Below are 25,343 nucleotides of genomic sequence, written 5' to 3'. Positions count from 1 at the left end.
TCTTTTTGAGACTCATTGTTCTCGGAGTCTGGTGTATGTTAACAGGCAGACAGATATGTGTCTGAGCGCATACCTGAACACTCCCCACCAGAGGAGGAGCTTCAATGCAGCCAATGAGCCCCCAAGAATGTCTGTCATATCATTAAAAAAATGGTGACAAAGAAAATAAAATTACATGGTAACACTTTACTTGACACCCGATGTCATAACACTTCATGACAAGGTAATAACCATGTCATAATGTCATAAAAAAGGACATAACTTGTTATAACCTGTCATAATATGGTCATAACACTGTCATGACCCATATATTTACACTTGTTGTGACATATACGGTGTTATTTTATGGCTGGTTATGACACCTACATAAGCGTGTCAAAACCCACATTTATTCAAATTTGTTTTTTTCTCTGCAAAGAAGTTTCCTTTCATTTGAAAGCTTGTTTCTAAAATCCTTTGTTGTTGTTATAATGTATTCTTTACAGTCATGTTTTTCATCATATTTTAAACTTGTAGAAACACTGACACTGTCATGAAGCATTATGACCATCCTGTTTCACTTTACTTGGACTAAGAAAATACACTTTATGAGACTGTCAAGAAGTATTATGACCATCATAATCATATAAGCCAGATAGGCCCATCACGTAAATGTCCTTATATCAAATAAAATCACATTTTATTTGTCACATGTGCCGAATACAACAGGTGTAGACCTTACAGTGAAATGCTTACTTAGAGACCCCAGACCACGGCCACCCAACTGTAGCTCAGTTGGTAGAGTATGGCGCTTGTAACAGCAGCATGGTGGGTCAGTCATCAGTCAAAAAGAGGGTGTCTTGTCCTGCTCCTGAAATCTGCTCCTGCATTAATCCCAGATTACAGCATTTGGGTAGGTGCACGTCTGACATCAATATGTGCGCAATTACAATGATAATTTAACATGGTCAAAACATTTTTTTAAATAGATAACATAAACATACAGTTGACACGTAGGCTTTGGTGTATGGAACGTTTTGCCTTGTGTGGTAGGTTTTGTGGGTTTTGACACTCTTATGCAGGTGTCATAACCAGCCATAAAATAACGCAATTTATGTCACAACAGATCTAAATGTGTCCTGACAGTATTTTATGACCTTATTATAACAAGTTATGTCAACTGTTATGACATATTATGATATGACCGTGTCATAACATGTTATGATGCTGGGTGTCCTGTAAAATGTTACCTTTTACATCTGCATTTATATAAGATATTACCTCGCATATCATTGGCGCATTCGTCCGTTGTCATGGATTCGCATAATGCATTTTAGGATCCGACCAATCTGTGACAGTCTGTTCATCTGCGTCAGAACTAGCCGGCTAGCTAGCTAAAAATCGAAGCTCTGGCTAGAATGGAACGTAGGTATAAACCAGTGTCTGAAATGCGAAGAGAAAATGAAGGGAAAACCTGGTCACATGGGCCTTTAACACATTTATTTAGTCAAGTCGAGCAGCATGACAAGATTGAGACTAACAACAATGTCCCTGACACTGACAGTGAATGTGGTGACCGTGTCAATGACAGGAGAAGCAGCTGCATGGCAGCATCAAGCGAGGAAAGAGTGCTCTGAGTCCGACAGCTAGCACCGAGGCCAGGTCAGGAGGAGGAATGACAGTGTCACCGGCGAAGACCTCATTGGTAGGAATAACAACGAGGGGGTCCCCACGGGAGTGAAAGCTTCGCCGCTGGTCCCCACCCAAATGCTGCCACCATGTCTGTTCAAGTCGGAGAGAGCCGGAGGAATTTGAAGAGGTACCGGACCGGAGGACCTCAGTTCCCCTATACTCCTGCGCTCACTGTTGCCGTGGCAACCCACATGAGCAATACAGTACATTCAGCCTCCGCAACCACAGTGCGTGAGGGATTCGGATGAAATAAAACACAAACCTCTGCTCCCTCCTCCTCGAAAAATGTCAAACCACATTGGCCGCTTTCCTATTCTTTTGTTTCCAGACACAGTTTTCTATATGCATTGCCTTGAGAAGGCTTGAGTCACTGATACATTGAAACCAGATGAATTTTCAAATAAGATTTAGCATTTATCCTCATCAGGTTGCACCATTCAGCTATAATTTGATCCACCATAACTATCAACTCCAACTGCAAAAGCAATCGACCATTTCTATAACCAAGAAAACAATGTATGATTTAATGAAAATAATCCTGTCAACTATTTGACTGGTTCTACTAGCAGTTTTTCCTTTCCACAAAAGAGAAGGAAAATACGTTTAGAAACCTTTGGCATTGGAGTCGGATTGAGTCGCAGATCTGATGTTCTTTGGCAATCTCTGGGATCTGTGTGCAAATTGCTTTGGAACCCACTCTATTTTCCCAAACATGGGTGGCCCATTCCAAGGTTTTCTCATAGCTGATGGACAAGCCTTATTCCATTTCATTCCTCTCTTAACACAGAGTTCCCATCATTTCATCATGGCCTGGAAGTGCCGTGTAAGCCTGGTTTCACATGCACAATCTTATAATAATATAATAATATATCCCATTTAGCAGACGCTTTTGTCCAAAGCGACTTACAAGTCACTTTTACATGGGTGGCCCCAGCGGGAATCGAACCCACGACACTTGGCGTTGCAAGCGCCATGCTCTACCGACTGAGCCACACAGGACCATGTTAAGATTTCACAGAGGATTGTTTTATGTCCTAGTGCATTTGAACATGGTATATTATGGTCTATTAATATTTATCATGTGAATGTCCTCTCAGTCATGGTCTGTGTCAAAAGAGAGAGAAAAAAGAGAGCGAGAGAGACTGACAGACAGACAAAGAGAGAAAATGTGTGTGTGTGTGTGTGTGTGTGTGTGTGTGTGTGTGTGTGTGTGTGTGTGTGTGTGTGTGTGTGTGTGTGTGTGTGTGTGTGTGTGTGTGTGTGTGTGTGTGTGTGTGTGTGTGTGTGTGTGTGGTAAACGAAAATGAAAACAAAGACAAAACATGAAATAACTATTTCGGAAACTGAAATAAAATAATTAACTAAACCATAAAACTATGCTGAATCTATTATCTTTGACTGCAAAACTAACTAAAATAACAAACAAAAAACATAATGAATTATGTTCAGTTTGAGTTTTTTTTCCAAATTGTCAGCAAAAATGTTATGGGGTTTTCAAGCTTTTGTGGGCTTTAAGCCTCTGAATCTGCTACCAGGAGATGGCGATGTTTCAAATAGACCTTGCTTATGAATCACTATCACCACAAGAGACTGGACTCAATGTTGTAACTATGGGAATACATTTCTTTAAAAGGGGGTAACATTCTAGCCAATGATAAGACAGAAGTGAATAACAGGCACAACTCCGATAAAACATTGTTTTCTCAAAGTTGCCGGGATGCCACGTGCATCCGCTTATATCAGTACATTTGTAAAAACCTAAACATTGCGAAACTTCTATTCGATCAAATAAGCTTTACGTATTCGACACTCTCTCATTGACCTCCATACAAAAAAATCTCCTTTTTAACGGGTTAATGATTATTTTCGCACAGACAGATTTTGGAGCAAAGTCAGCCCTCTGGCTTCACCTCTACCTCGCTGCTATCACTAGCGATCACTAGCTACAGTATTACTAGCTATCAGGGAAGAAATCCGCTGGGTAACTAGCATAGCCAAAGGGCGAGAATGCCAGGATAGTGGGTTCAATTCCCAGGATAACCCATACATAAAATATATGCACGCATGACTGTAAGTAGCTTTGGCTAGAGGCGTCTGCTAAATGGCATATATACTATTAATATAGCATGTGTACAAATTTACTAAATAACCAATCCATTTGTTTTTATTTAATGTGCAGCATCTTTTTAGATCAGTTCCTCATCCAATTGTCATGCTTACGACTCTTACTTACTGACTGAGAGCTGAAAGAAGAAAGCCTAGCAGAATATTCCCACACTTTATGCTTACTGACATTTTCCAAAATGCCTAAGCCTGTTCCAACCATTGTCTATTGAGTCCCAGTGGTTCTAATACTCAAAATGAAGGCCTCCCATGATGAGACTCCATAAGATGGAATCCGCAGCAGGGGAGACAGCACCACTAACCACCCCACAGCCCTTCTTATTGTTTTGTTGACGAAGCGGAGGAGAGGAGCATCGCCCAAAGTGGTAAAAAAATGTGCAGTACATATTCTGCTGTTCCATCGCATGTGTAATGATGTCCGAAGAGGAAACAACTGTTTTTCTTGTTTGCAGTAACGTTTTTGTTCTTGTAATATCGCAAACGGATGTGACAGCTTTACCATTAATGATTCCAGCTTTAATAATCCCTGAGCCAACACTCCCACAACCAAATCAATTAGTCAGATATTTGCTTTCCTCTCTATATTCTATTCCTATGCGAACACTCCAATGTCAACAAGACCTCGGCAGCACTCGGCAGAAGTTCTAAACAAAGCAATCTCCAATTGAAGCAGACAACTAATCTCTGCCTGCTCTCTTATGGCAGACTAAAAACTATTCCTCTGAAAATACCATCAAGAGAGGGGTTTGGAAGCCGCTTCCTTTGACTGATAAGATGGAAAATGCATTTCTTCCCCAACAAAGAGAGGAGAAGAAGAGAGAGAATAGAGACTCCTCTGGCAATATGTGAGCAAGTGAAGATACGCCCCCAGACAGAGTGACAGCATTGTGTTGTGTGCTTCAAAATGTTTTCACTGGGAAATCTGTTTAGCCACAACGTCCCTGTAGGTCTGCTAGACACTGTGTAACATCAGCTCAGATCTGATGATGAGCTCATGAACGATGATTGGGTGACAGTGAGGGATAGTAAACAAATTGAACGCAATTAGAGTAGTCTCTCCCTAAATGTGCCATCTACTTCCTAAAGGCAAAGTGGGCATGTAAGACCAAGGCTAAGACTAAGAGGATTATTCCTAAAAATCTGACCATGGCTTGCATACAGTCAGTGTTCATACATTTTTCATGACTTCAATGGGTGATCATTCATTGCTGGTGTTTGGATGTAGCCTAAAGCACTTATCTGGGGCTATTTGTTTGCAAATTCAATAAAATGTCCACTTGTTTTGAATAATTCTACTACAAAGATCTTCTCACAAGCATACACGATGTCGCAGCCTAAATATCTTTGCCTTGAAGAGCAGCAAGGAAGGACCATGATCAGGTCAAACAAGGAACTGGAGTCCACTGGAACCAATTAGCTGTACACAACCATTCAGCCTTTGGTGTAATCAATTCCAGAAACAAAGACCTTTAACTGTCATTTAAGGTCAGTCTGATTTGCATGTGAACAACAACCATTGTCCCGCTGCGTTTCATCTCCTAATCTCCCTGATCTGTGCTAATCACAGTCATTCTTCTTTAAGAAGAAATGGCTCTCCAATTAGCCGTTACAGCCGCAGCAGATGGGGTCGGCTCCAGTCTGGACTTAAACTGGTATGTGTTAAACTGGTATGTTGTTGCAGACTACCTGAGCTGTGTGTGTGTGTGTGTGTGTGTGTGTGTGGTGTGTGGTGTGTGGTGTGTGTGTGTGTGTGTACATGTATGCGAGCATGCCCGTGTGTACGCCCACACGTGTGTGTATGTGCAAGTGTGTGTCTATACACTACATATACAAAAGTATGTGGACACCTCTTCAAATTAGTTTATTCGGGTATTTCTGTCACACCCGTTGCTGACAGGTGTATAAAATCGAGCACCCATCCAATCTCCATAGACAAACATTAGCAGTAGAATGACCTTACTGGAGAGCTCAGTGACTTTCAAGATTCTACCTTTCCAGTTCAACAAATGTCAGTTTGACAAATGTCTGTCCTGCTAGAGCTACCCCAGTCAACTGTATGTGCTGTTATTGTGAAGTGGAAATGTCTGGGAGCAACTACAGCTCAGACGCGAAGTGGTAGGCAACACAAGCTTACAGAACGTGACCGCCGAGTGCTGAAATGCATAAAAACAGTCAGTCATCGGTTGCAACATTCACTACCAAGTTCCAAACTGCCTCTGAAAGCAATGTCAGCACAAGAACTGTTAATCAGGAGCTTCATGAAATGGGTTTCCATGGCCGAGCAGCCACACATGGCCGAGCAACCTGAGATCACCATGAGCAATACCAGTAAAGCTCGCCGCCATTGGACTCTGGAGCAGTGGAAACGCATTCTCTGAAGTGATGAATCACGCTTTACCATCTGGCAGTCTGACGGACGAATCTGGGTTTGGCAGATGCCAGGAGAAAGCTACCTGCCCCAATGCATAGTGCCAACTGTAAAGTTTGGTGGAGGAGGAATAATAGTCTAAGGTTGTTTTTCATGGTTCTAGCTAGGCCTCTTAGCTCCAGTGAAGGGAAATATTTACGCTACAGCATACAATGACATTCTAGACAATTCGGTGCTTCCAACTTTGTGGTAACAGTTTGGGGAAGGCCCTTTCCTGTTTCAGTAAGCCCCTGTGCAGAAAGCAAGGTCCATACAGAAATGGTTTGTCGAGATCGGTGTGGAAGAACTTGACTGACCTCAACCCCCTCAAACAACTTTGGGATGAATTGGAATGCCGACTGAGAGCCAGCCCTAATCACCCATCATCAGTGCCCGACCTCACTTATGCTCTTGTGGCTGAATGGGAGCAAGTCCCCGCAGCAATGTTCCAACATCTAGTGGAAAGCCTTCCCAGAAGAGTGGAGGCTGTTATAGCAGCAAAGGGGGGGACCAACTCCATATTAATGCCAATGATTTTGGTCAATTTTGGTCATGTAGTGTATATATCTGTGTCACTGTTAGACAGGTCATACTAAGGCAGCCATGACACGTTAGCTGGGAGTGTTACTGTGTTAGCATTCCTCTCACTGGAGATGTTTACCTTTCTCATTCCTGATGCTCTACATCTCTCAGGGTTAGACACACCAAACCCAGGCTATATTACAGTCAGAACTGAGTGTTTCTTCCTTGTTCCAGAGACGGGTAATATCAATTTAACCCCGCCTGACCCTTCGTACAGGTACAGTGACCTAATGTATTTCTGAGGCATGACATTCGCTCCATTAAGCAATTGCTAGTGTCGCTCTGAATGCAGATACGTCAGTGTGGCGGAAGCGTAAAAAATTGATAACTTAATTGAGAATAGATTGGATAACATCTGACATCTCATAACAGGCTTACTGTACGGTGTGTGACGTTTAACGTTGAGCTGAAAACATCTTTGCAGTAAATCAGTTGAGGAACATTGAAGAAGATTGAACTGGTCCACTCAAGAAAAATATTCAGACATCACAGCCTTGATGACTATGATGGAGGAGAGCCTTGAAGGCGTGCAGAGTTGGCCACATTAGACCCCAACAAGCCCTCGCCCTGCTTTCTCTCCCACAGCTACACAAGAAATGGGCTTTCCAAACTGAAACCTTGCACTTGTAATTAGCCCTAGATTCTTCCCCCTTAGTCTCCCAAAAATACCCCCACTACAGAGAGAGAAAGCTTGAAGGGTTTCATGCAGTGTTTAAAAAATCAAGGGTGATCTTATTATGGCATTAAGGGCAACGCCCCATTTGTCATTCATCGAAAAAAAAAAAGATTTATGTTTTCTCAACAAAATAAATAAATAAATAAATATATATATATATATATATATATATATATATATTAATAATATATTTATATATATATATATATATATATATTTAATAATATATTTAACAAAAAATATTGTTCAAAACAAACAGCAGCAGCATCTCCGCCTCCATGGGTGCATAGGCTTTGCGAACATTGTTTGGATTGTTTTGCCAGCTATTGGCTTATGATGGGGAACTGCTAGCATAAATTATAACATCACAAAGTAAATGGACATCCTGGGGGCGCTCAAATGTGCGTTCAGTCAGAACTCCCTCCCAATACGTCTCTCGCGCCAGATGCCTTACTTCCGCACGTGGCTTACTGCTTCCCCCCATGTTGTTCGCCAGGTTCTACTATAGGTGAAAGAGCAACATGTGTGGACTAAAACAGCATAAAACCGGGTGTATCACAAAGCATGATCAAATGAATTAGTCAGCAACAGTAATTTTCAGACACGAGAAATAGTTTGGTACATTTTTTGGGGGGGGTCGAATTAACCAGTTATCTACCTTTGATAAGCAGCTATCTATAGGTAGCTGGTAGCTTGCTAGATAGTCCCCATGCCAATATCAAGTCTTTCTAAACTCAGTTCTGACTAACTCGTAAATGTGAAGTTATTTCAGAATTAACTTTAACTGGCTAGCACATCATGCTTTGTGACATTATGTTAGCTAGCTATCCCCAGTTAGATAATATGTTTTCACTATTTGCATCTGCATGCTTGTTGCGTTCTCCCTGGTGTACTCATTCGTTTGTGAGCTGGCTGCTCATTTTAAATCTAATCTGGTCAAAACTGAGGCATCATGTGCAGCAGTGGTCATTCGGTTTTGATGTGCAAAACTGAAATTGGTGTATTTACACTGTGTTCAAATGCACAGATCACTTTATATACTGTATCTTCTCAAAGAAACTAATGGTAGTTCGAAAACTTGGCATCATATTTCTGTCATGCTGCCTTGCACCGAGTACTTAGCCAATCAGCGGCCACCACCGGTGGTTTTGTTTTAGCCTATGGTGATGAGAGGGCCTTGTGATTTGTAAGCTTGGAGTTTTTCAGTGTGTAACTAGACTAAGGGAGATGGACTGGGCCGTGACATTGAAATAATCCCATTCCCTGACTTTCTGCTGAGTGTAAAGTTCAATTCCGTGACCTTGTGATCCAGTGCCTTCTTCTGGTCATACTGCAGTGGCTACACTATACGAAATACAAACACGTCACCAAATAATTGATTAAAACACACTGTTTTGCTATGAAGTTCTACAGTAGCCTCAACAGCACTCTGTAGGGTAGTACCATAGTGTAGCCATGGGACAGCTAGTTTCCGTCCTCCTCTGAGTACATTGACTTCAATACAAAAACTAGGAGGCTCACCCCCTTCCATAGACTTACACAGTAATTATAACAACGTCCGGAGGACGTCCTCCAACCAATCAGAGCTCTTGCAGCATGAACTGACACGTTGTCCACCGAGAATTTATCTAGTACTGAGAGCATAAGCTACAGCTAGCTAGTACTGCAGTGCATAAAATGTGGTGAGTAGTTGACTCAAAGAGAGAGAAAGACAATAGTTGAACAGTTTTGAACAAATTAATTTATAAAAAAATGAAGCAGGAGCAAGAAAGAGAGAGAGAGAGAGATTGCTGTATTTAGCCATTTTTGTTCTCTCACTTTCACTGACAGTGCATTCGGAAAGTACACCAGACCCCTTGACTTTTTCCACATTTTGTTACATTACAGCCTTATTCTAAAATTGATTAAATAAATAAAAATCCTCAGCAATCTACACACAACACCCCATAATGACAAAGCAAAGTATTTTTTTTACATTTTTGCAAATGTGAAGAAAAAAAAAAATTTTCCTTATTTACATAAGTATTCAGACCCTTTGCTATGAGACTCGAAATTGAGCTCAGGTGCACCCTGTTTCCATTGATCATCCTTGAGATGTTTCGACAACTTGATTGGAGTCCACGTGTGGTAAATTCAATTGATTGGACATGATTTGGAAAGGCACACACCTGTCTATATAAGGTCCCACAGTTGCACAACAATTCAGAGCAAAAACCAAGCAATGAAGTTGAAGGAATTGTCCGTAGAGCTCCGAGACAGGATTGTGTCGAGGCACAGATCTGGGGAAGGGTACCAAAACATTTCTGCAGCATTGACTGTCCCCAAGAACACAATGGCCTCCATCATCCTTAAATGGAAGAAGTTGAGAACCACCAAGACTCTACCTAGAGCTGGCCGCCAGGGCCAGACTGAGCAATCGGTGGAGAAGGGCCTTGGTCAGGGAGGTGACCAAGAACTTGATGGTTACTCTGACAGAGCTCTAGAGTTCCTCTGTGGAGATGGGAGAACCTTCCAGAAGGACAACCATCTCTGCAGCACTTCACCAATTAGGCTTTGACGGTTGAGTAGCCAGACGGAAGCCACACCACAGTAAAAGGCACATGACAGCCCGTCCCTGGTTTGAAATTTGCCAAAAGGCACCCTTGCCTGGTAAAGACTCTCAGACCATGAGAAACATGATTCTCTGGTCTGATGAAACCAAGATTGAACTCTTTGGCCTGAATGCCAAGCGTCACCTGGGATAGGCCGTCAGTAAATAAGAATAACCAGGCTGACTTGCCTGGTTAAATGTAATTTACTAAAGGTTCTGAATACTTATGTGATATTATATATATATATATATATATATATATATATATATATACATATACACACATCTTTTTAATAAGCTTTTTTAAATCAACTTCTTTTGCTGCTTGTTAGCAGTGAACTCTTCCAATTCAAGAAGCTTTTGGTTTTATAAATTTACTGTGTGTGTAACAGCTAAACTGCTTGCTGACTGCTTGCAACTGACTGAAGCTTGTGTATCTGGAGGAAACCTGGCCCCCTCTCTACGGTGAAGTATGGTGGTGGCAGTATCATGCTGTGGGATGTTTTTTTGTCTCTCAAGGCAGGGACTGGGAGACTAGTCACGATTGAGGAAAATATGAATGGAGCAGAGTACAGAAGAATCCTTGATGAAAACCGGATCCAGAGTGCTCAGGACCTCAGGTTGTTCTGAGCAAAGGTTCACCTGCCAACAGGACAACGACCCAAAGCACACAACCAAGACAACGCAGGAGTGACTCTCAACGGGACAAGTCTCTGAATGTTCTTGAGTGGCCCAGCCAGAGCCCAGACTTGAACCCGATCAAATCTCTCTGGAGACTTGAAAATAGCTGTGCAGCAACGCTCCCCATCCAACTTAAGATCACCACTTTATTTTAAGAATGTGAAATGTCAGAATAATAGTATAGGGAATGACTTATTTCAGCTTTTATTTCTTTTATCACATTCCCAGTGGGTCAGAAGTTTACATACACTCAATTAGTATTTGGTAGCATTGCCTTTAAATTGTTTAACTTGTGTCAAACGTTTTGGGTAGCCTTCCACAAGCTTCCCACAATAAGTTGGGTGAATTGTGGCCCATTCCTCCTGACAGAGCTGGTGTAACAGAGCTGGTTTGTAGGCCTCCTTGCTTGCACATGCTTTTTCAGTTCTGCCCACAAATATTCTATAGGATTGAGGTCAGGGCTTTGTGATGAACACTCCAATACCTTGACTTTGTTGTCCTTAAGCCATTTTGCCACAACTTTGGAAGTGTGCTTGGGGTCATTGTCCATTTGGAAGACCAATTTGCGACCAAGCTTTAACTTCCTGACTGATGTCTTGAGATGTTGTTTCAATATATGCATATAATTTTCCAGCCTCATGATGCCATCTATTTTGTGAAGTGCACCAGTCCCTCCTGCAGCAAAGCACCCCCACAACACGATGCTGCCACCCCGTGCTTCACGGTTGGGATGGTGTTCTTTGGCTTGCAAGCATCCCCCTTTTCCCTCCAAACATAACGATGGTCATTATGGCCAAACAGTTCTATTTTTGTTTCATCAGACCAGAGGACATTTCTCTAAAAAGTACGATCTTTGTCCCCATGTGCAGTTGAAAACCGTAGTCTGGCTTTTTTTATGGCGGTTTTAAGGCAGTGGCTTCTTCCTTACTGAGCGACCTTTCAGGTTATGTCGATATAGGACTAGTTTTACTGTGGATATAGATACTTTTGTACTGTTTCCTCCAGCATCTTCACAAGGTCCTTTGCTGTTGTTCTGGGATTGATTTGCACTTTTCGCACCAAAGCACATTCATCTCTAGGAGACAGAATGTGTCTCCTTCCTGAGCAGTGTTACGGCTGCATGGTCCCATGGTGTTTATACTTGCGTACTATTGTTTGTACAGATGAACGTGGTACCTTCAGGTGTTTGGAAATTGCTCCCAAGGATGAACCTGACTTGTGGAGGTCTACAATTTCTGAGGTATTGGCTGATTTCTTTTGATTTTCCCATGATGTCAAGCAAAGAGGCACTGAGTTCGAAGGTAGGCCTTGAAATACGTCCACAGGTACACCTCCAATTGACTCAAATGATGTCAATTAGCCTATCAGAAGCTTCTAAAGCCATGACGTCATTTTCTGGAATTTTCCAGCTTAATGTATATAAACTTCTCACCCACTGGAATTGTGATACAGTGAATTATAAGTGAAATAATCTGTTTGTAAACAATTGTTGGAAAAATTACTTATGTCATCCACAAAGTAGATGTCCTAACCGCCTTGCCAAAACTATAGTTTGTTAACAAGAAATGTGGGGAGTGGTTGAAAAACGAGTTTTAATGACTCCAACCTAAGTGTATATAACCTTCTGATTTCAACTGTAGATATTCCATAAAAATCTGTATTTTCCAGCTACAATAGTTATTTACAACATTAAAATGTCTACACTGTATTTCTGATCAAACACATGTTATTTTAATGGACAAAAATGTAGCTTTTCTTTCAAAAACAAGGACATTTCTAAGTGACCCCAAACTTTTGAACTGGAGTGTACATTGTAACCTTTAATTGATAGGCTAGGTTGTACCAACCTCATGATGGGTATAGGGAAAATTTGAGTATAATGTTAAGTAGCCTAAACCTATCGATGTTACTTTGAGCTGGGTGAAAAGAATATGAATATGAACAGTCCAATATCCTGTAATAAAAATAAGGCCATGCTCATAAAAAAATAATCGTCCTACCTCATCTTAAAAAGGCACCGACCACCACTGTCATACTGGGAAACTTAACTGGCTGGGGGAGTCTGGGAGAGAAAACGGGGATGGGGGTTTTGGTTAAGTCAGTCCCCATAGGGGAAAGGCAAACAGATGTCGTCGTCTAGTTAGTCCTCATGGGTATTTGGCATGGGGACAAGTTCGGGGCAGCTCTCAGAGGGGCAAAAATAGACGTTTCTGGAGGGAAACAGACAGAGACAGTGTGGATTGCTGTGTTTATGTACAAACTGTTACAGAGACTGAGTGGCTGAGAGTAGGGAGAGTTATATGTTCCGCTGTATAAAAATAAACTTGAAATATTATAACACACTGGTGTCATCTAATCCAATTTAGCTTCCAAAGGCCAATCTATCCATCCTTTGAAGCACCCACATCTTCCTACTAGAGAGTTGTTGCCCGCAATGAAATAAATGCAATGAAATAAATCTAAAATACTTATGTTAAGTAATCCTAGTATTTATATCTATATGCTACTTTTATCCACCCACCCATGTGTGCTGCGCCTTTGGGGGGATTAGAATGTTACATCAGTGATGATATCAGGCAGGTCTCAGATCAATTTTCCTTTAATAACCTCCTACAGGGAACGGGGGAGGGTAAACTTAACCTAGATTTGTCATTTTAGGGGCAACATACACCTCAAGCGCCTCTGGAAATACCATGACCACATACCATGTGCTGTACTTTATAGTACAAACCACTGGAGTTACAGTTTTGCTCAACAGAAAGCAACTAGGTCACACAATAGAATTCTGCATTAGTCCTGTGCGACTCCGTTGGTAGAGTGCTTGCAACAGCAGGGTTGTAAATTTGATTCCCACTGCGGCAAGATATCGATAAGTTATTGAAATATCTCACGAGCGAGAAAAGCACAGCAAAGCCCTAGCAAAGCTCTCACAATAGCGTCAGGGGGGGGGGGGAACTTGTCTCACAAAGATCTGTGTTTATTCTATCCATGGTGCTAAGGAGACAGGACCTTGGCATTGTTTCTCAACTTTCTCTGCCAACATATGGCCAAAGATACCAACAAACGCGTTCATTCCCTGCATTATTGAAGAACCGCATTCTCTTAGCACGCTAGTTCTAACACGACACCACCTCTTACTCCAGTACGATACACGCCCGTACGAAGCAGACACAGCTTTGAGGTTAAAGACAAATAAAAACTTTTTTCTTAAAACAAGTGTGTACTAGTTTCTCTCTCCGACATGTTCAAACCGTTTCCTTTCATGAGAAACGGTGTCCTAGTTCCATGGTTTTCCTTCATTGAGTTACTTCCACACCCTTGGCAGGAGATGTACTGCAAACAATGCAGTATGAAGAAATGGATGAAAAGTAGAAAGAAATCAAAATAAATAGGAATGTAAATAGTGTGGGTGGGTAGATGGCCTTGAATCATACTGCTTTATTCCCAGAGCCTGCCTATATCTCGGATAGGAGGAGGCTATTCAACACAACCAGGTAAATGGGACAAAACAGCACTGACTGTTGCCAACTAATTTAATACATCTCCTTTCCCACCAGGCAGTTGGCTAAATGTTGACAGAATGATGTCATGGTTTTGGTGTCACTGTGATGACATCATTACGTTTTGAGCTGGGTGTACTATGCACAATAACCAACCAACCACATGGTCAGTGTGGGAGTACACAGTACTGTATTTCTGACCTCAGTTGGTCAGACACTGCTTTTCTTCTGTGGTCTCGAGGTGGTCAGCAACCGCTGTCGCATCTGTCTGTTTGGTCACAGAGTTTCCATCCTCTGAGTTCTGCAGCTAACTGAATCTGGAGTCCAATGCAGCTAGCCATTTTTCCAGTCTGTGGGCAGAGAGGCAGCTTATTTAACGCAATGAAAGCTCTGCGGGAGGAAAAAAAGTGCACCGCTGTGAAGAGGCATTTAGGAAATGTCAGGCCACTTGCTCTTTACATCCCATAATGCTGTGCCCGAGGACACATTTCGTGAGAGCAACTGTCCACCCACACGTCGACGCTCTCATCCTGTGACGTCTGCGAGATAAAAGCGTGTCGTGATCTTCCCTCGACTGCTAATCCTCCCAAGAACACACCATTTCTGCACCGCCTTTCAAGTCACAGCAGCAGCATCATAATGTCCCAAGCAGAATCCAGAGGTATACCGGTACATACGGTGTATCGCTATATACGGCTCTGGCTGATCCCAAACATTTAGATTAGACAAAAATAGACCAGAGACAGAACATACACCAAAAACAGATGTGCCACCACTAGTTCCTTTAAGACAAAAACATAACTGACTGTTTAACAGCAGGGGTTGAATCAGTGCACAGTAAACAGAGAGGGGCAGAGCAAAACCACATGCAACCACATCAAGTTCAACCTCAACTTAAGCTGCTATGGGCAACCCTAAAAATAACATTTTTCTCCATGCCGGTTGGGTCCTTAAGGTTGGGTCCTTTACACCAAAACTGTGCTGCACTCCTCCAAACAACACTAATTCATTTGAAATGGGTCACTAGTCAAGGGACTCCAAACACAGCGCCGTTCAGTCAACAGTTCATAAAGAACACTTGATGAGAGTCGACGATGAGAAAAATCACTCATCACTTCACAAAACCCTTTTAGTATGCCTGATTTAAATTCAGTTTGTGTCCTCGGTCCCAGTATTCAGGAAGCAGGACAGTATCTCTGTATAGAACTGCACAGTGTGTCACATAGCCACACACACATGCAAGCTCTGTTAGAGGCTGGAGCTGACCAAAACATTCCTCTGAAGGAACACACAAGCTAACCACTGTGAGGCACTTAAACAGTCAAATATGAGTTACAAAGAGCCCAAAGAAGGCAAGAAAACTGTCAGGGAGATACAGGAAGACACCACAGCACAGAGATAAGCATGAACTATGAAAGCAAGAAGAAAGAGAGAGAGAGATGCTCAATGAGTTTGATGAGAATACTTACAGAGTTGAGAGTTAAAGTTTGCTCCATGTATGGCGCTGTGTGCAGCTTGTGTTTGGCTTGTCTTCAGTGCTGCTGCAGCTCCACACGCCTGGTGTGTGGAAACAAGTCCATTCGTCAGCCCTCTCCGCGGTGTGTGTGTGTTTGCAGCCAGGGAGCGCTAAACTCAGGCGGAGAGCGTCAGTCCAAGATCCTGACAGCTACTGAGAGTTCAAACACACTCCCCCTGCTGCTACTGTGCCTTGCTTCCTCTCTCCCTCCCTCTCTCACTCCCTACCTACCTCCCTCCCTCTCTCACTTTCCTCTACCCACTCTATCATCCTTCCCTTTCCATTTATTTTTCTCTCCCTCTGTCTTCATTCCTCCTCACAGTTCTTGCTACGCCCACAAAGTGGATCTCTTAGCCTCAGGCAGTCAAACCAAGCTTTGTTATCCAGCCTATGATGTGTGAGGGAACGCAAAAGCTTAGACTCACAGATAAGGGAGGGCCATCAACTCTTGGCACACACATAGGTACACAAAATAGCATACACTCACAAGCATTCCTTCACACTATTTATAATGCATTTGTACACATAGACCACAGAAACACACAGACGCACACTTATCATTCAGTGTGCAAAGCATCTGATTTAAGTCAGAAATTAAAGCCTGAGATGAGGAAGGAATTGGCGTGCGAGGAGGAAGGGGGCCGGCGGGGCTTTGACAAGTGTGCTGAAAAATGAATAGAAGCGATACAAAGTTCACAGACAACAAAGCCCCAGCATGCAGCGAGACGCTCCTATCGCGTAATCTCCACACACACACACAAAATACATCAACCGCTGATCATCACAGCTCCTCTGCTGAGTCCAAATGGCAACCAGGACAAGCGAAACAGACAGAAAACAGCAGATTCGGCTAGCTGACAGGACAGTCTGGCGTAGCTACATGTCAGAGGCTCTGTGAGGTCAAATATAACAGTGTTTACTGATTCCTGACCCCTGTTGCTGCGGCTCTGACGCACACGGCTAACCACGGAAAAAGCAACAGAGCCGCCACATGTGCTTGCAGCTTCCGTAGCGTCAAACGGTGAGAGGTTATCCACAAGCAGGGGTCTCACCACAGCGCTGCTGGCAGGGTCTCCCAGGGGCCCACGTTGTCCGCTCATGTAGAGATGTGACCGGTGGCAGCTTATCACATTTTGGATTCCCACAGCGTGAAAAATGGGCTCAATAACATTCTAGGGAGTCAAGGACAGGGCTGAGGAATCAGGAGGGTAGGAAAAGCTCTCAAAACAAAACACCTTCCAATCCCTGTATAATGGGATACTCCAACGTGATGCACGCTAGTAATCTGGAGAGGCTGAGATACGATGACACTTGTTATTTATATCGTGAGGAACATAGGGAATTGTGGGTGTAAAACTCCTTTGATGTAGCTTGCACAACATGCACCAGTTTGTCATTCCATATATTGTCTTTACAGGATGCCTGCCAAATGGAGGCTTTCACTTTCCTTATCAAGAAAGAGCAGATGATGTGTTTCTGTTGCTCTACATTGACAAATTTAGCAGACTTACAGTAGTGAGTGCATACATATTCATGTTTCCTTCCCGTACTGAGCCTTGCGGCGTGGCTCATTGATCTTTGACTGATGATCATGTGAAGCTGTTATAGCGTAGTTAAACTTGACTGAATGCCGTTCTCCGGTGAAACAATGGTGTCTGGTTTAGCAAGGATGGTAACGCTGAGCCCTTGGGGTGATGAGCCCTTGAAATGGAAACCAGGGGTGGGCGACAGCCATAGATGAGGATCTAATTGCCTTTGGCCACCATTAGAAGAAAACCTCAAACATAGTAATTACCTGGAATGTATACCATGACTTAAAGCAGCATGGGTAAATTGCACTCACTTTGTCATGGTTTCAGTGTGGCTGAAATGATGACTGCACAATGAAAAATGTGCAAATACGCCACTGTTAAGTTCTTATCAGACCACAGACGTGCTTACACAACAACTGTTTTGCAGCAACAAAAAACTCCCAGAGGACCAGCAATTCATAAGAAACCCTTAAAAGGTCCAATGCAGCTGTTTTAATCTTAATATCAAATCAAATCTGGGAAACAATTATTACCTTGTGTGATTATTTGATTATTTTTAATTTAAATGGTCAAAAATAAACAAAAATAGCTTCTTAGAAAATAGCAATTTCTCAAGCAAGAATTTTGCTAGGACTGTCTGGGAATGGTCTGTGTGGGGAGGGGAAAACTGAAAACTAGCAAAATGGTTTGGAACTCTTGCTTGGTTAACTAATGTCACAAGGCAGGCCAAAACTTCATCCCACCAAAACATTTCAGCCAGTTATTTCAAACAGCTCTTACACTAAAACGGTATTATCATAATTTTCACAATTTCACAGTATTATTCTAACCTCATAGTGTGGAAATATATATAAAACACATGACAAATCATGTTTTTGACTTCACTGGGCCTTTAAAATTAGGAACTCCACCATTTCATAACTTGGAAAAGTACAGCTTGAGGAAAATGCTATACTTTAAAGGTGGGATTCCCTTACCGGACTATGTTAAAATTCCCTCTGCAGCCACTCACTGACCAAAATACTATTTATCTGGTGGAATACACCCAAGTCTTAATGTTCCAGGAAACACTTGAGGAAATCCTACTACTCTTACTTGCTGTTCCCAATTTGAACGGGGATTCCCATTCAGTCTGTGGCAACCCAAATATAGCCGTTTGTTTTGCTAGCCAAAACTATTTCTGAGAGAATTACAGTTTGCGTCATAGAGAGGATCAAACAGTAGGATGAGCTACTACCCTGAGAGCCCAATTATAAAAGAGACATCAAAATGAGTTATTATTTAATTCAATACAAGCTGACCTTAGTCCAATGTTCATTTTTCTCTCTATAATAGTCCTACATGTCAACTGAAATGCTTTTGATGACAAAGTTTTCCTAGTATTGCAATATGTTTGTATCTAGAAATTTAATTTAATAATTTAATTTAATCAAGGCCCTAGTGTACTTGACCCTGAAGAGGCTGCAAGGCCCTAGTGTACTTGGAAGAATTTGAGATGGCCTCAACCAATGACATCGCTCTAGCGTTCGAAAATGGTGAAGTGGAGCAAATCTATATATATAGAGTTCCCGGTTCAGGGTTCACACACTGACTGACAATACCATTATCTTATCTTCACTCCTCTGCAGTACCAGTGACTAAGAAATCCCTCAGACAAAAAGAGAAGAAACCGTTAAGTCATAACATCCTATTGCTGTGTAGTACTAATGAACAGCCATGTTGAGGTAAGAGTGATTCAGCCGCTGTGCTGACAGAAGGATCTGAAGTTGAGTCTTCCGCCCACTCCTTCGATGACAAACGCAAAAGTGAGCAAAACCAAATGTCAAAACCAATTAGGTCAGACATAACAAATGTACTTTACATTGTGTGAAGCTGTTCTGTACAACTCAAATCAAATGTTATTGGTAACATACACATGGTTAGCAGATGTTAATGCGAGTGTAGCGAAATGCTTGTGCTTTGAGTTCCGATAGTGCAGTAATATCTAACAAGTAATCAAACAATTCCCCAACAACTACCTAATACACACAAATCTAAATGGGTGAATGAGAATATGTACATATAAGTATATGGATGAGCGATGGCCGAGCAGCATAGGCAAGGTGCAGTGGATGGTATAAAATACATTATATACATGTGATATGAGTAATGTAAGATATGTAATAATTTTTAAAGTGGCATTGTTTAAAGTGACTAGTGATCCATTTATTAAAGTGTCCAGTGATTGGGTCTTAATGTAGGCAGCAGCATCTCTGAGTTAGTGACTGCTGTTTAGCAGTCTAACGGCCTTGAGCTAGAAGCTGTTTTTCAATCTCTCAGTCCCAGCTTTGATGCACCTGTACTGACCTCGCCTTCTGGATTATAGTGGTGTGAACAGGCAGTGTCTCTCTCGGGTTGTTGTTGTCCATGATGATCTTTTTGGCCTCCCTGTGACATCGGGTGCTGTAGGTGTCATGGAGGTGTAATGGAGGGCAGGTAGTTTGCCCACGGTGATGCTTTGTGTTTGGCCCTGTCCGGGGGTATCATCGGATGGGGCCACAGTGTCTCCTGACCCCTCCTGTCTCAGCCTCCAGTATTTATGCTGCAGTAGTGTATGTGTCGGGGGGCTAGGGTCAGTTTCTTATATCTGGAGTACTTCTCCTGTCTTATCTGGTGTCCAGAGCATTAAGTATGCTCTCTCTAATTCTCTCTCTCTCTCTTTCTTTCTCTCTCTCAGAGGACCTGAGCCCTAGGACCATGCCTCAGGACTACCTGGCATGATGACTCCTTGCTGTCCCCAGTCCACCTGGCTGTGCTGCTGCTCCAGTTTCAACTGTTCTGCATGTGATTATTATTATTTGACCATGCTGGTCATTTATGAACATTTGAACATCTTGGCCATGTTCTGTTATAATCTCCACCCGGCACAGCCAGAAGAGGACTGGCCACCCCTCATAGCCTGTTTCCTCTCTCGGTTTCTTCCTAGGTTTTGGCCTTTCTAGGGAGTTTTTCCTAGCCACCATGCTTCTACACATGCATTGCTTGCTGTTTGGGGTTTTAGGATGGGTTTCTGTACAGCACTTTGAGATATCAGCTGATGTACGAAGGGCTATATAAATAAATTTGATTTGATTTGTGCAGACCGCACCACCCTCTGGAGAGCCTTGCGGTTAAGGGAGGTGCAGTTGCCGCACCAGGCAGTGATACAGCACGACAGGATGCCCTCGATTGTGCATCTGTAAAAGTTTATCAGCAGCCTGAAGAAGGCTGTTGCGCTTTCTTCATCACACTGTCTGTGTGGGTGGACCCTTTCAGTTTGTCTGTGATGTGTACGCCCAGGAACTTTAAACTTTCCACCTTCTCCACTGCTGTCCCTTCGATGTGGTTAGGGGGGTGCTCCCTCTGCTGTTTCCTGAAGTCCATGATCATCTCCTTTGTTTTGTTGACGTTGATGAAAGGTTGTTTTCCTGACACCACACTCCGAGTGCCCTCACCTCCTGCCTGTAGGCTATCTTGTCATTGTTGGTGATCAGGCCCACTACTGTTGTGTCGTCTGCAAACATTAATGATTGAGTTGGAGGCGTGCATGGCCACGCAGTCATGGGTAAACAGGGAGTACAGGAGAGGGCTGAGCACACACCCTTGTGGGGCCCCAGTGTTGAGGGTCAACGAAGTAGAGATGTTGTTTCCTACCTTCAATACCTGGGGGCGGCGTGTCAGAAAGTCCAGGACCCAGTTGCACAGGACGGGGTTGAGACCCAGGGCCTCCAACTTGATGGTGAGCTTGGAGGGTACTATGGTGTTAAATGCTGAGCTGTAGTAAATGAACAGCATTCTTCCATAGGTATTATTTTTGTCCAGATGGGATAAGGCAGTGTACAGTGTGATGGCGATTGCGTCATCTGTGGACCTGTTGGGGCGGTATGCAAACTGAAGTGGGTCTAGGGTGGCCGGTGATATGATCCTTGACTAGCTTCTTAAAGCACCTCATGATGACATAAGTGAGTACTACGGGGCGGTAGTCATTTAGTTCAGTTATCTTTTCCTTCTTGGGTACAAGAACAATGGTGGCCATCTTGAAGCATGTGGGGACAACAGACTGGCATAGGGAGCGATTGAATATGTCTGTAAACACACCAGCCAGCTGGTCTGCGCATGCTCTGGGGACACAGCTAGGGATGCCATCTGGGCCAGCAGCCTAGCAAGGGTTAACAAGTTTAAATGTTTTACTACGTCAGCCACAGAGAATGAGAGAGGGGAGAAGCAGTCTTTGTTAGCGAGCCGTGACGGTGGCACTGTATTATCCTCAAAGCGGACAAAGAAGGTGTTTAGTTTATTTGGAAGCGTGACTTAAGATTCCTGGGGTAACAATGTAAGAAATAATACATTAAAAAAATATACTGCATAGGTTCCTAAGAACGCGAAGCGACCATCTCTGTCGGCGCCATGTTATATAAGATACAGGTTTATGTTCCAAAGAGACTTGTTGAAAACCCTATTGAACTTAAACAGAACCAGATGCCTCAAGTTTTTGACACTACTGTTTAGGGTGTGTGTGTGTGTGTGTGTGTGTGTGTGTGTGTGTGTGTGTGTGTGTGTGTGATAGCGAGGGGCTGTAGAATCCCTGAGCAATGCTAATAGGGGAGAAATGTGGGAACGTCATTTAGCAGCACTGCTCGTTAGCAAGGCCATACCAACAGGGCCCATGCCTCAGGCTGCTCGTTAACAAGGCCAAACCAACAGGCCCATGCCTCGAGCCCACACAAAGACCACTTTGTGAGCCACCCTCGCCGCAAGTGTGGCACCAAATATGAGAGTTGAAGGCAAACAGAAATGAAAGGTTCAAAAAGAATGGAAACTGGAGCAGAACGGGGGAGGGAGGTTCGGCTGAATGTCCAAATTAGTCAAGCTGACCAACTCCTCCGCATATAAGCGGAGGAATGCAAAATGCAGTTCCCAATAAAGAAGGGTACACAACGTTACAGGGCCATTTTACAATGTTACAATAAGCCAGAGCAGAGTTTTATTGAATTAAGTTGATTGAACACCAGATATTTTACTCTAATTCAAAAAAACTCAAATTCCAGAAACACAAATGGGGTTAATACCAGGCAAACCGAGTAGGATGGTGCTAGGTTTTAAATGATATGACAACAGTTATAAATACTGCACTGGACATAGGGCCTACCTCCAGGTCGTCCAGTGATCGTGCCAGGCTGAGCCTCTTGGAGTGTCCAATGGAGCGACGGCCAGAGGAGCGTCCGGCGCCAATGCCCCAGAACTTGGAACCCTGTCATGGGGAGAAGAGAGAACATTAACCTTTTACTGCAGTGGGCTAAATCAAGGTCACACTGAGTATTTCTTAGTAGTCTTAAACAAATCTACTTTGAAACAAAAGTACACATCTCACACACATGGTTATGGGCTTTAAAAAAATAAGACACCTGTACCATGCAGATATAGAGTTGAAATGAATTCCATTTTGATACTTCATATACATCACAGAAGACTGAAATATAACAAAACTTTTCGAAAAAAGAAAAAAGAAATGTTGATTAATTATGAAAACTATTAATAACATTCTACCCATGAGGCCACAAGGTCATTTGACTGCAGGAAAGGGATAATGACTGTGCCAAAACATCACACTACTACATGGACCACTGATCCTATCATGGTTTCTGTCATACTTAGCTATGGGTCATGAGCCTACATAACACCATCATAAACATGACATAACACCTTTAACATGATGTAAGCATTAGGGATTAGTAAAGTAAACTTGTCAATGGTGATCATCCCTTTGTCTGGAAAACATTTCCATACAAAATAGGCATATCCCTATACACTGTACAAGCTTGTAGTTTTGGAGAGATTTGCGAGTGATAGGGAACTATCTCACTGGGCAATTAAACCAAGATGATGTAAACCAACCAAGATGATGACAGATGTTCTTCCTGCCATGACCTTCAGGCCATATGGCGTGTCCTTAAATAAACAGGGGTCCTGACACGCAACTCCCTTCCTGCCCGACAACATAACTGTGATTGGCCAACAGATTGTACAAAAATAACGGACTGGCTACACACACACACACGGCCCATTAGTCTCAGTTCTGCACAATGTTGACGATTTCACAGACACCAGTTGAGCTGAGGTAGTGAAAAAATAAGTGTCACCTACTTTACCTCAAAAGCCTCCATCAAACTCAACTCCTCCCCTTTCATCTGCACCTTAATCTCACCGTTTCACTGCTAGACTAAAGGAGCATGAGACACACATTTCGCCAGCAGCCCTGCTATTATAATGATGGGTGAAAGCCCAGCCTAATGTCTGAGCTGGAATAAAAAACTGCCGGTAATTACCATGGTATCACATGGGCTCTATCCTGTAATTTGCCTTAGCTTCCTGTGCAAAACTTATTTTCAGAACAGAGGACATTTCAGACAGACACATTATTCATCCGGTGTATGCACACAGGATAATAACTTTTGCTTGGATAAACAGCGAGAGACAAACACAACGATAAACAGCGTAATATTTTCCCCTATCATCTGACTCGGGTAATCTGCTCTCTGTACCAGAAAGAAGAGCGGAAATAAAAATGCATCAGATGGTAGAGGAGGATTCTCTCAATTTGTGCAAAGATTCTGTTTTGCCAAACGCCTGATATTCCATGGAACAAATCCATCTTTATCTACTGTACTCATGCATGCAATAGCATAGCCACAGGAGAAACATATTATAAAAGGTTAACTTTCTGTATTGGCTTTTCAAAGTACTGTAATATGTTTTGAGGATTTTTCCAAAAGTTTAGAATGCACCTTTACTTCTGTGTCAACAGGAAACATATTGAGTATACAGTATACAGGTAACTGCCAAAATAAAGGAAACACCATCATAAAGTGTCTTAATAGGGCGTTGGGCCTTGTGATGCGTGGGTCAGCTGTTTGTTCACCAGCCCGCAACTGCTAATAACCCATCCGCAACCGGCCTTCTACACAGTATGTGATAAAGTGAAACTGTGAGGAAAACACCTAACCCTAGCCCGCAAATAGAAATAGATAGGCTAGAATTCCATTTAACCCATCTGAACAGTACAGTTCCCTTGATGTGACATTTTGAAGTCCCCATCTTGCGACTGTCGAATTTCTATAGTGCCTCACAATCATCACACATAACACTGCTATCATCCTCTTTCACCAAATCTTTCCCAAGCATTAGACTACTGTTCTGGCCCTCCCTTCTATTTATTTTCAACTTTCTATTTCAAAGCTTTTCTCTTATTGAATTAAACAGCGACATTGTCCTTTTTGTCTCAGTAGATCGACATTAACTTAACAAGTAAAAAAATAATCAAAAATCAGCCAGACAAAGGAGCTGATCGTGGACTACAGGAAACGGAGGGCTGAATGCCCTCATTCACATTGACGGGGCTGTAGTGGAGCAGGTTGAGAGCTTCAAGTTGCTCTGTGTCCACATCACTAAGGATCTATCATGGTCCACACACACCAACACAGTCATAAAGAGGGCATGGCAACACCTCCCCCCCCCCAGGAGGCTTTGAAAGATTTGGCATGGGCACTCAGATCCCCAAAAAGTTTTACAGTTGCACCATTGGGAGGATCTTGATTGGCTGCATCACCGCTTGTTATGGCAACTGCTTGGCATCCGACCGCAAGGCGCTACAGAGGGTAGTGCGTACAGCCCAGTACATCACTGGGGCCGAGCTCTCTGCCATCCAGGACCTCTATACCAGGCGGTGTCAGAGGAAGGCCCTAAAAATTGTCAAAGACTCCAGCCACCCTAGTCATAGACGGTTCTCTCTGCTAACGAATGGCAAGCGGTACCGATGCACCAAATCTGGAACCAACAGGACATTGAACAGCTTCTACCCCCCAGCCATAAGACAGCAAAATAGTTAGTTAAATAGTTAGCCAAATAGGTGCCCGGACTGTCTGCATTGACACTTTTTGCGCAAACTTTTTTTGACATACGCTGCTGCTACTGTTTATTATCCATCCTGTTGCCTAGTCACTTTATTCCTAGTTATACTGTATGTACATACAGTGCCTTAAGGAAGTA

At 42.8% G+C, this 25,343-nt stretch overlaps 1 protein-coding gene across 1 annotated transcript in view; it reads right to left on the bottom strand.

Annotated features, from left to right (window-relative positions):
• LOC135516359 (regulator of G-protein signaling 12-like) overlaps nucleotides 1–25,343 on the bottom strand; it is an 80,905-nt gene that overhangs the window by 43,846 nt on the left and 11,716 nt on the right. Inside the window, exon 3 of the mRNA XM_064940617.1 lies at nucleotides 22,447–22,548. Coding sequence (XP_064796689.1) covers nucleotides 22,447–22,548 — 102 coding nt within the window. The remainder of the gene's footprint in view (nucleotides 1–22,446; nucleotides 22,549–25,343) is intronic.

The sequence above is a fragment of the Oncorhynchus masou genome, chromosome 27, assembly GCF_036934945.1.
Source record: "Oncorhynchus masou masou isolate Uvic2021 chromosome 27, UVic_Omas_1.1, whole genome shotgun sequence".
Taxonomy (NCBI): domain Eukaryota; kingdom Metazoa; phylum Chordata; class Actinopteri; order Salmoniformes; family Salmonidae; genus Oncorhynchus; species Oncorhynchus masou.
The sequence above is the reverse complement of the archived record's forward strand: the minus strand, read 5'-3'. Positions and strand labels throughout refer to the sequence as shown.